The 10,898-nt window shown below is 57.8% G+C and overlaps 1 protein-coding gene across 1 annotated transcript in view; it reads left to right on the forward strand.

Moving 5' to 3' along the window:
- The window catches only part of NECAB2 (N-terminal EF-hand calcium binding protein 2), a 23,031-nt gene continuing 12,133 nt past the window's right edge, over nucleotides 1–10,898 (forward strand). The window contains exons 1-4 of the mRNA XM_012648217.1: nucleotides 1–19; nucleotides 5,380–5,488; nucleotides 7,530–7,555; nucleotides 7,714–7,811. Coding sequence (XP_012503671.1) covers nucleotides 7,731–7,811 — 81 coding nt within the window. The 5' untranslated portion in view covers nucleotides 1–19; nucleotides 5,380–5,488; nucleotides 7,530–7,555; nucleotides 7,714–7,730. The remainder of the gene's footprint in view (nucleotides 20–5,379; nucleotides 5,489–7,529; nucleotides 7,556–7,713; nucleotides 7,812–10,898) is intronic.

Genomic DNA, 10,898 nt, shown 5'->3' on the forward strand with positions numbered 1-10,898 from the left:
CGCCGCGCGGACAAAAATGGTGAGTTGCCCTCCCAGGCTGCCCACCGAGTGGGGACCCAGCTCTTTCTGTCCTGTTCTTCATGGGGGAAGGGATCGGGATAGGGGACATGAGCAGCCTTGAACCTAAAGGTCAAGAAGAGCTAGAAAGCCAAATCCTGGTGCTGGTCCGTGCCTCAGTTTCCCTGTCTGTAAAATGGGCTCCTAATAGTTCCTACTCAGTAGCAGTGCCGTGAGGATTCAGGGAGGTGACATCTGTGATGCCCGGGGCGGTGCCCCGCCCGTGGGACGTGCTCGGTGCCTGCATGCAGCCGGCTGGGCCAGAGACCTTCCTTCAGAGGAAGCCCCAGCCTCACGCCAGGCCCTTTGTAGGCCGCGGGGCGCTTCCTGCTCCTAGTGACCTGTTGCACTCGGTCCTGTTGCCCCGTTTTGTCCGTGTTATAGGGGCCCAGAGAGGTTAAGTGACTTGCCGGGGTTGCCCAGCTGTATGAAAGCACCGAGGCTCTCCCGCAGAGCCCTGACAGTGTGAGCAGCGCATTGCCGCCAAGGAATTCCCGGCTCTGCTCCTCCCGACTCCTGGGAAGGCCGCGCCTGCAGGAGGAAGGGCTTGAGAATGAGGGAGTTTAGGGAGGGCCATCCGAGCCCCACATCGGAGAGGAATAGAATAACAACAAAAAAAAAAAAAGTTCACACCTTATTCTAATTACCTTAGTCGTTATTGGGTCCAAGGCAACTCTCTGTGGACTTTAACCAAGGCATGTTGCCTGTCCTGGCCTCAGTTTCCTCATCTGTAAAGTGGGCTGGTAACACTTGTTCTGTCTGCTTTCTTGGGCTTTTGGAAAAGCCAGGGAGGAGATGTCAGTGACAAACGTTTTTAAAGAGTTAGGGAGTGCTGTTTGTTCCTTCATTGAGAAAATGCGCATCAAGTACCGCGCCCACCCGTGCTGGGGAAAGTAGGCAGCAGAGGGAGGACCTGTCACCTGCCTCCAGGGCCCTCAGTCCCCAACGCCTCCGGCTCCTCTCCCGCACAGGCTGGAGTTCGGGATGGCAGCTCCGGCCCGGTCCCGGCACCCGCCTCATCCTGGGGCGTCACTGTGCCTGCCCCCCAGGGCCCTCGGGGGTGGGATTGGAGGCTTCGGGGCGCAGGAGGCAGGTGCACCGGCCTGGGCTGGAATCGGTGCCAGCGGGTCCCCCTCCCTGGGCCCCCATCTCTGGGGGTGACAGGGACCCCCAGGCCTCTCGGGGTGAAGGAGCATCGGCAGTGATTCCGATTCTGTACGGAGCAGAGGAAGGAGGGGGACGCGGGGAGGTAACGTGGCCCGAGAAGGCTCAGAGATGAGCTCCGGGTCGCCAGCGTGCGGCGGCCTGGGGCTGCGTCCTCATTGCCCGTGAGACCTCTTTGTGGGTAGGGATTTGGGGTTGTCCCCTGTCCTGGGCACGATACCCGGCACCCGTCGGGCCCTCAGAGAACGTCTGTGGACTCACAGTCGCTGGCTGTCTTCGCTGGTGGGAGGCAGCTGTGCGTGTGGCTGTTGGTGACACCGGGGTGACAACAGCTGTGGTCTCGGGACCCACGGCAGAGCACGCGTGGGCCTCTGACCACTGCCCTGTGCACCCAGTCGTGTGTGCAGCTCTGCGGGAGCCGAAGTGTGGGCGCCGGCACCCAGGTGCCCCTTTGGGCACGGTTGGGGTTCCGTCCTGTCGTGCGCCCCCTCATCGGGGGCCACGTTTCCACCCCCTGAACACAGCTGTGGGGACCCTCAGTTTCATCCCTGCGGCCCCCACAGAAGCCGAGCCTGCTCCTCCTCCTCGAGCCTTAAACCTTCCCAGCCACCGCTGTGTGGCCACGGGGGGTTGTCACCAGGGTGATGTGGGTGTGAGATGCCAGTTCCCCGAGAGCTTCCCGGGCCCTGGGCCTACGGCAGGTGGGGCTGGGCTCCTCCTCTGTCCCCCTCAGGGACAGCGTGGGGTCAGCCTGGAGCCCAGCTGCCTAGTTTAAGTCCTGGCTCAGCCACTTACCAACTCAGACAAGTCACCAGACTCTCAGTGCCTCAGTTTCCTCATCTGTTAATGGGCATAATAACAGCACCCACCCAAAGAGGTGTCTAGGATAGAGAGGTGGGCTCCTGGCTCGGCTCGTGGTAGGAGTCAGTAAATCCCAGCTGATACGCGTGGACTGTCTCCGCAAAGGCCGGCTGCTGGCGTGGCCTGTCCACAGGTGTTTGGTTTCCACCCCGTGCTCAGTGGGGAGCCCACTTCTGGTCTGGTGGAGGCCGCCAGCAGGTGCATCGATTATGCACCAAGGCTCAGCAGGTGCATCTATTATGCACCAAGGCTCAAGCGGCCTTTCTCCTTTGATCTTCGCTGGGATCCTGCCGAGATAAGTGTCACCCCTCCCCCCTTTCTCCAGTTGGCAGAAGCGAGGCTTGGAGGGGCGGATGCTGTTCCGCAGCCCGCGGTGGGTGCGGCAGGTTCTGATTCAACCCAGCGGTCTGAAACCGTCACGCGGGGGTGGGGATGCGAGGGGTGTGGGGATAACTGGGGGCGTGGGGTGGCAGGGGAGCAGGGACGTGTAGCATGAGAACAGGCGTGCAGGGAGGTGCGGGCATCGAGGCAGAGACGCACACGCAAGCACACGCACAGTCGTTGAACACAGGCCGGGCCGCGCTGCCCCAGGTGGAAACCCCCAGGGAGTGGGAGAGCCCTCAGGTGGGCACGGAGGAGGCCTTAGAGGTCGCGGGGGCGAAGGCTTGGGACTGGCCCGTCGGGTCGGTTCCCATGGCAGAGACATGCTTGGCTGAGGGGGACACCGGGCATCCGGTCCCCGGAGGAAGGTGGAGGTGAGAGGCCCCACCTGCAGCCTGGGGCACAGACCCAGGAGGAGGGTGGCAGAGGGCTGCGTGCCAGACAGCTGTCCCTCCAGGACACCGACAGGCTCTCGGCATTTGAAAGGTCGCCACCACGGAGACTGGGCTCGTGCTCGTTAGCAAGGACACTGGCGGACGGCCCGGCTAGAATCTGCGGCGGCGGAAGTGCCAGGCAGGCTCGGCTTGTGGAATCGGGCCGGAGGCCTGGGCAGGGGAGGTTTCCCCTCGCGACGGGATGCGGGTTCATGAGGCCTGTGGTCAGACGTTTGGGGCAAAGTTCGTCCGGAAGGCTTTGTGATCGGGCGCCCGGCGGGCCGCTGCTCTCCCCGGGTGCAGAGGGGGCCCCGGTGCCCGTGCAGGCACGAGGAGGTGACGTGGCCAGAGGGGGGCTGGGGTCGGGACTCGCCTGCCAGGCCCATGGTGACTGCCCCTCACCACGTGCCGGGTAGGTGGCGGTCTCCAACTGTAGGACCCGGGCAAGTCCCCTAATGACCCCGTGCCTCAGATTACCACTCTCTAAAATGGGGTGTTATGAAGACTGAAGGATTGAATACGCGGGAAGAACCCCACGTGTCTGCCACCATCCTGCGCTGTGATTCCCGGGTTTTAGTTTCAGTCTTGCTGAAGAAACTTGGGACGTGTCCCCGCTCTCGGAATACAACGAGTTGACAGCTTGGATTTCACCTATATGGCAGCTGATTTGTGGACTTTTCAAAGATGGTTGGGTTTTGGGTCTTTTATGTTGGTGGTGGGGGGGTTGTTTGGGGGTTTTGGGTCTTGTTTTTGAAAGAAATTCCTTTTTCCTCTGTGGCCCTGAGATTCGAGCTGGGATATCGGGGGGCACATGGGGAGGCTGTTCCTGGTCCCCCATGCGCACACGTGTTCATATTTTCTCTCTCCCCAGCCCCTGACAGCTTACGGCTTAGGGGCCAGAGAGAAAGTGGGTGGGGGAACCCGTGGCCGAGTCTGAGGACCCCCCCTCTCCTGAGCATGTGATCTCACCCTGCTTTGAGCAGGGACAGGGACAGAGCACCAGAGCCTTTGAAGTTTGAGAACGACTTCCACGCTGGACCCAGTGGGTCTGCCATGTCTGGTTGGGCAGGTTGTGCCCTGCACAAGGGCACTCCCCTGAGGCAATGGAAGGCTTCCAAACCCGGCTACATTCCTGTGCCAACCCGTGTGTCCTGACGATGGGCTCCAGCCCCCCACTGAAGGCAGGGGCATCTCTTCCTAATCCACGGGAAGGTGCCATGTGGACTCACAGGGGTCCTTGTCCCAAGGACCGGCTTTGATTGCAGACTCCGTTGACATCACGAAAGGGGTCTGGGTAGAGGCTGGAAGCCAGCAAATGTCACGGGCGCCCCTTCTCCCTGACCTCCACTGCCCCTCACAGATACAGTGTCCCTTAAGCAGGAGCAGGGACCATGCTTAGATCCTGGAGGGAGGGGGTGGTGGCTGCAGGGCAGGCAGGGGCACCGGCTGGCTGGAGTTTGGGGACTGCCTCTCCCAGACTCACTGATGTTCTGCTTGAGCTACCTCCCTCGGTGGCCCAATCTGACCCGAACCCACAAGACCGTCCTCGGCGGGGCCACAAGTGTCCCCAGCAGATACATGTGCCCAGAGCAACTGCAGGGAGGGGAGTGGCTGGCACAGGTGGCACCTGTTGGCTGTGGGGCCCTTCCTGTGGCCCTTCCAGAGGGCCAGATGGTGCTGGGCCCAGGCCAGGCCTGGCGCCTCCTTCCCTCATAGCTTGGCATCTCGTCAGCCACATCGGTGGCCCGGCAGAGGAGGTACCAGTGAGAGCTCTGTGCCAACCGTCGGCAGGTGTCTCGTGTGAGGCCCCACGGAAGCTGCCTCGGGGAAGGGCCTGAAAGTTGCCTTGTGGGTGGGGCCCAGAAGACGGGGGTCATTCCTTCTCCCAGAGCCAGGGCTTAGGTGCCGGGGTTGGAGAAGGGGACGTGGGGAGACCGTCTTGGGCATTTGGAAGCAACAGAGCAGTGGTTCCTGCGACTGCCTGGCTTTGGATCTACCTCTTACCGGTGGTGTTACGTTAGGCGATTACTGTAATGCAATCTGGCTGCCTTACATAGCACCCACCTCCAGGTGGTCGTGTAAATTGAAGGAGAGAAGATTGCTCGGCAAACACTCTCTATTTGTTGAATGCATGAAAAATGTCTGGTACACGGTGCACCCCAGTGAACTAGCTATTGTCGTATTATTTGGAGGTTGGGGATTATCTGGAAGTAGGCGTCGGTCTGCTGTTGGGGAATTAGCTGGATGAGTCAGCGATTCTCTGAACTGGAGTTTACTGGTTAATTCGGGAATTAGCTGGGTGGGCAGGGATTATCTAAGATGGAGTTTATCTGTTGGTGTCGGCTGAGTGGGCAGGGGTTATCTGAGCCGGGGTCGATTAGCTGATTGGGGAGTTGCCTGGATCGGGGGGCCGTGCATGCGCCAGTCCGCCAGGCTTATCTCTGCAGACACCAGCCGCTTTGCCCGTCTTCCTTCCTTGCAGATGATGGGAAGCTGTCCTTGGAGGAATTCCAGCTCTTCTTTGCAGATGGCGTCCTCAGCGAGAAAGAACTCGAGGATCTCTTTGACACGATCGATTCTGACAACACCAAGTGAGCCTGAGCCCTGGCTGCCGGAGCAGGGGTGTGCGTGGGCCTGTGGGTCTTCCTTCCCATCCAGCCTCCGTTTTCCAGTCCCCTGTAGGGGGCGGGAGACCTGAAAATCCCAAATTTGCGAATCCAGAAGTCAGATCCATTCGGCCTTCGCTGCCCGGGGCGATGTGGGGGTGGGCACACTGACGTTGCGTTGGCTGCTGTTGCAAGTTTGTCTTTTCTGAGCACTCACGGCACGGTATACGTGGGACAGTGAAGATGGGACGTTGGCAATGACCTCGCCCCGCCCAGTTCTGACCCCAGCGCCTATGCCTTCTCTCAGTCCCAGCATGAACTGTGTGGTCGAGCCTCACCGTAACACTGACCCCATTTTAAACCAAACTGGAACCGATACTCATCCTAACCAACTAACCAATACTAATCCTAACTCTAACCAGAAAGCTACACTGTCTCTAATTAATCCTTTTCTGCAAACCAGTCATAGCCTGACCTACATCTCAGAATCAGCCAGCGTCTCTGGCTCAACCCACCTCTAAATCAAGTGCAGAATACACGTTCTACCCAAACTCGCCTCCAATCCCCTTCCTCCGGATTCCCCGGACAGGATGGGTCTAGCCCCCTCCCCAGCCCCTCCTGGTCACCTTCCTCAGGCAGATGCAGGTGATGGGGACTGGAGTTTCTGGGGGCTGCTTTAGGCAGATTTGAGAATTTGGGGTCCCCTGAGACTGGCTAGAGATGGTCTGGACAAGGAGTTGCCACCATGACAGTTTATAAGGGACCCAGGACGGCGGTGGCCTGGACCAGAAATTGGGGGTCAGAGTGTCCTGGGAGGCGCTGGCTGGGGACCAGGATGGCGGAGCAGGCTTCCTTGTCCACTTTGAAGAAATGGCTTCAGGCTGCAGCCTCCAGCGCCAAGGGCTTTGTCTCTGGAGCCAGATGGAGGTTTCTGAGCTATTCCTGAAGCCTCCTGGGGAGCTTTGAAGGGGCCAAGGCAGGAGCCCACTGATTTATTCAGTCTCACTCGGTGCCTTTGTGTTGGGCCAGCAGGGTGCTGGTTTGAAAGTGTAACCTTGAGAGTGTGTGTGGGGGTGGGTGGGGGGCGCCTGCGCTGGCGGGGAAGGTCCCGCTCTGAGGACCTTTAGCGTTCTTCTCTCCAACATTCCCCAGAGCGTGAGCTACAGACATTAGCTCCTTGGGATGCTTCATTGGCTTTCTGCCCACAGAATTTACAAAACAACGAATCAGAAAGATTTGTGAAATGCTAGGTTAAGCAAAATCACAGGGCTGCTTTCTGCACGACTTGTCAGGACTCTGAACGTGAAATGTAAATAGAGGAACCTCCTAGACAGAGCATGCAAAGCCCAGGTTTATTTGGCCACTTGGAAGCCTTCTATCCAGATGCCTCTCGAACCTGGGTTCCAGCGAGCACACGCTATTCCAGGCCTCCCTGAGAGGAGGGAGCCAGGGCCCAGACGGGCCGGTGGTCACTGCCCGGTTCACTGCGCCAGCACAGCGCTCCTGATCTCACGCCGTGTGCGCCCCTTCCCTGTGGTGGGGGCCGTTTTCGTGCTTGGCCTCTTCTCCTGAGAAATGACAGGGTCCTTCCCCATGCTGTAGGAGCCGAGTGTAACCCCCAGACCCAGCAGGCAGGGATGCCAGGGGTGGGGCAAAGCTATGAGTTTTGTTGACAGCCCATAATAGTCATGGGGCCCCACTGTCCTTCCCTCCCTGTCCCCTTTTCCTGACCCGGCTCAGCCCTACCCTTGGTGCCATCTGTTCACGATGTGGTCAGCCAACCTTGGGGGAGAAACGAGAAATGGGGGTGGGGGTGGTCAGACACGCGTGGTCCTGCGCAGTCCTTGCGGAGAGTGACATTTACCTGCTGGCCCTCATCTGTAAAGTGGGGCTCACGCTGCTGGCACACAGGGTGAAAAGAGAGCAGGTGTGGCACGCGGTTTACAGACTGCCAGGGCTGTGCATGCTGACTCCCTCTCTGTCTGTCTGTCATCTCTCTCTCTCCCCCTTTCCCTCCTCTCTGCAGCCACGTGGACACCAAGGAGCTGTGTGGTAGGTGCCTGGCTATGCAGGGACTGAGATGGGGGTGCAGGGGTGGGGCTGGGGAGGAGGGGAGAGGTACTGGGGAGCACAGGCTAGACCAGCAGGAGGGCCCAGCAGGAGGGGCAGGATGCCCCTGTGACCCGTGACCTCTGCCCTCCCTCCCCCAGATTACTTCGTGGACCACATGGGGGACTATGAGGATGTCTTGGCCTCCCTGGAGACCCTCAATCACTCTGTCCTGAAGGCCATGGGCTACACCAAGAAGGTCGGTGGGTGTGGGCATGCCGCCGTGGTTCCCGGGCATCCTTACCCAAGGGTGCCTGGATTTGGGGTGACAGGCTCTAGGTGGGCCTGGCTCAGGGTGGGCTTTGCTTGGGGCCTCCTCGAGGGAGCGGAGATAAACTATGAAGTGAGTAGAGCAGCTTTGTGAATGGTTCTGTACAGTCGATGCCTGGTCGGGTGCATAAGGCCCCTTCCTGGAGTCACGCTTGGTCCTAGAAAGGCAGTGGCAGTCACACCGAGCCCTGCGGGGTCCGCAGATGGGTGCCGTACCTTCTGGGGCCGGCTGCAGACCAGAAGTGGGGGAAGGGAGGGGTTCGAGCATCTGAACTTGACCCGGAAATCTGACAGTGTCTCGCATGAGAGCATCCAGTGAGGCCGGAGCTGTGAAGAGTGGTGGGAGGAGGCTGCGTGCTCTGGAGACAGGACTCTCATGTGGCTCACAGGCTGCCCACAGCCTTGTCACCCCTTGTCTGCGTCGATGCCCTGGAGGAGGACCTAGGACGGGCAGGCCCCACGCTGGGTGCTCAATGCTCAGTATCTCGTTTGATCCTGACGGCAGCCCTGAGGGTGGCCCCACTGCAAGCTGCGGGGACAGAGGCTCCAGGAGGTGAGCTCAGAGTCAAAGCCAGACAGCCATCGCCGCTGGCTGGGATGAGCAGGGAAACTGAGTCAGGGATGTGTTAAGAGGTATGGTGCAGCGTGGGGCTCCAGGCCTGCCCAGAGGCCCAGGCCCCTGGGGAGGGGGCGGGGAGCGAGCCATGGCCAGGGACAGACAGGTGCTCCAGGGCCGCAGCCCACCAGTGCCCTGAGCTATGGGAGCCCAGAAAAGCCTGGCCCGTCTGCTGGCTGAGGCCGGGAGCTCAGCCAATAAAGTCAGCCAGATCTGGCTGCAGGGCCCGAGACAGTCATTTCCCTTTCTGAGCCTCAGTTTCCCCATCCGTGAAATGGGAACATCTACCTTCTAGAGTCCTTGAGAGGAACGAATGAAGTCGGGCCTCTAAGCTCTTTAGCGGGGGCCTGGCACAGAGCAAAGGCGACGGCTGGTTTGTGTCATCAGGCTCCGATGGTACGCCCGGATACGGGGATCTTCCGTTGCTGCGCGGTTCCTGCCCGCGCCGTGTCAGAGAATCCCCTTCTTGCCGTGTGTCCGAAAACGGCGGCGCCTCAGCCGAGCCGCCCCCAGGCCACGTCTCCGCGCCTGCCCTGGCGTCCCGCTGTTCTGAGTCCTGCTGTTTTAAAGTGTCTTTTCACACCGGGGGAGACTCCCTGCGGTTGTCCTTGGTGGAAGGTCGTGTGGCATCCTGAAGTACCAGGGCGGGCAGTGGGCGGGAGGGAGCGTGGAAAGGTCCCAGCCCCCGAGTCACCCGGACAAGGGTGTCGGCCCCAGCTCTGCTCCTGACGGGCCGTGCGAGGTCACCACGTGCCACGGTGACTCTGCACACTTGAAACCGCCCCCTCGAGCCTCACTCTTCTCATCTGGGAGTGGGCCGCTTCCGGCGCTGTCGTCGCCCGGTGTTGCGGACGCCCGTGGGTGCGTCTTGGTCTTGGGTCAGACTTTTCGGGAGGGTGACACCGTTCTCCATCGAGGGGAGGTGTCTGCTAGACCAGTTCTAGAGATTGGCTCTCGGAAGTCACACACATAGCATGTCAGGGTGGTCTTTGGTGGGTTTTTAGTGGCCGTCGTGACGGTAGGTTGTCACAGCAATGGTTGGCATTTCTTTTTTGTGTGTGTTTTCTAACTGGTTTTTGTAGAAATACAGCTCATTGATTTTATCTTGCATGCTTTCCTTGATTCTAGTTGATTGATTGATTCTAGTTGTCGCTGAGACGCCACCGTGGCGTCATTGTTACCTGGTGGCGTCATCTGTGCATGTCTAACGTGTTTCCTCTGGTTTTCCCCCACGTCCCGTTGCCTTTTCTCCAAATTCTAGAACACCGTGATTGGGCCGGGCCAGGCGTGCGTGTTTCGCTTCTGATTTTCAAGCATCTCTCTAGTATTTCTCTACTAATTATGATATTAATACCAGCTCTTATTTTAGAACCCTCTTCAGCATGTTGGAGAAATATTTTTGCATTCCCTTTGTTCAGTTTTGTCTTAGGAGGTGGTAGTGAATTTTCTCAAATGCCTTTTCGGTATTTTTAAATGATCATAAGATTTTTCCCTAAGCCGTCGATGGGGCGGATTCTATTTTTAGCGTCTCTCCTATTGAAGAATCCTTAGCTCCCTGTGATGATCTCTAATTGATACATTATTTTTTTATCACATCGCCCAGTCCTTGTCGCCAGCTGAGCGTTTTATCTCTCTGTCTCCCCGGGGAATTAAGATCGGCTGTTAGTTTGGGAATGATTTGGGAGGTGGTGCTGAATGTTTTCTGTGTTGGGATTTAGCTTCTCTAACATAGACTCATTTTTCTGTTCAAAAACAGAATTTAGCCATAAGTCTTTGGTCAAGGTGTTTAAATAGGGGAGGGGATGGTTTTCATAGTTATTTTAAGGTCAACTGTAATTGTAGTCAAGCTCTTTACTTTCTGTGTCCATTTCGTTTTGGGGGCGTTTTTTGTGAGAGAGGGTCTCACTCTATTTTCTGGGCTGGAGTGCCTGGCATCGTCATAGCTCACTGTGGCCTCAAACTCCTGGGCTCCAGTGATCCTCCTGCCTCAGCCTCCCGAGTAGCTGTAACTACACGTTCATGCCATGCCCAGCTGATTTTTAAAAATTTTTTTGTAGAGATGGGGTCTCACAGTGTTGCTCAGGCTGGTCTCAAACTCCTAGCCTCAAGCTATCCTCTTGCCTCGGCCTCCCAAAGTGCTGAAATTACAGGCATGGGCTACCATGCCTGGGCCATTTTAGTATACTTTTAAACAAAGCCATCCTGGGCACGTTCAGTTTTATGATCAATTATGCATGGTGTGTTCTTATGATTATTTAAAAAATCCAAAATGTTGTTTGAACAAAATAGGCACTTAATGCAGATTAAGTTCAATAAGATGTGTGCTGTTTATAGCTTTTCCTACATTTTAAAACCTTATATTTGACAGTTTTTCCTGTTTTAATTAGCTGTTTCTAATAA

Source organism: Propithecus coquereli, unplaced genomic scaffold (assembly GCF_000956105.1).
Source record: "Propithecus coquereli isolate 6110/MARCELLA unplaced genomic scaffold, Pcoq_1.0 Scaffold280, whole genome shotgun sequence".
In the NCBI taxonomy this organism is placed as follows: domain Eukaryota; kingdom Metazoa; phylum Chordata; class Mammalia; order Primates; family Indriidae; genus Propithecus; species Propithecus coquereli.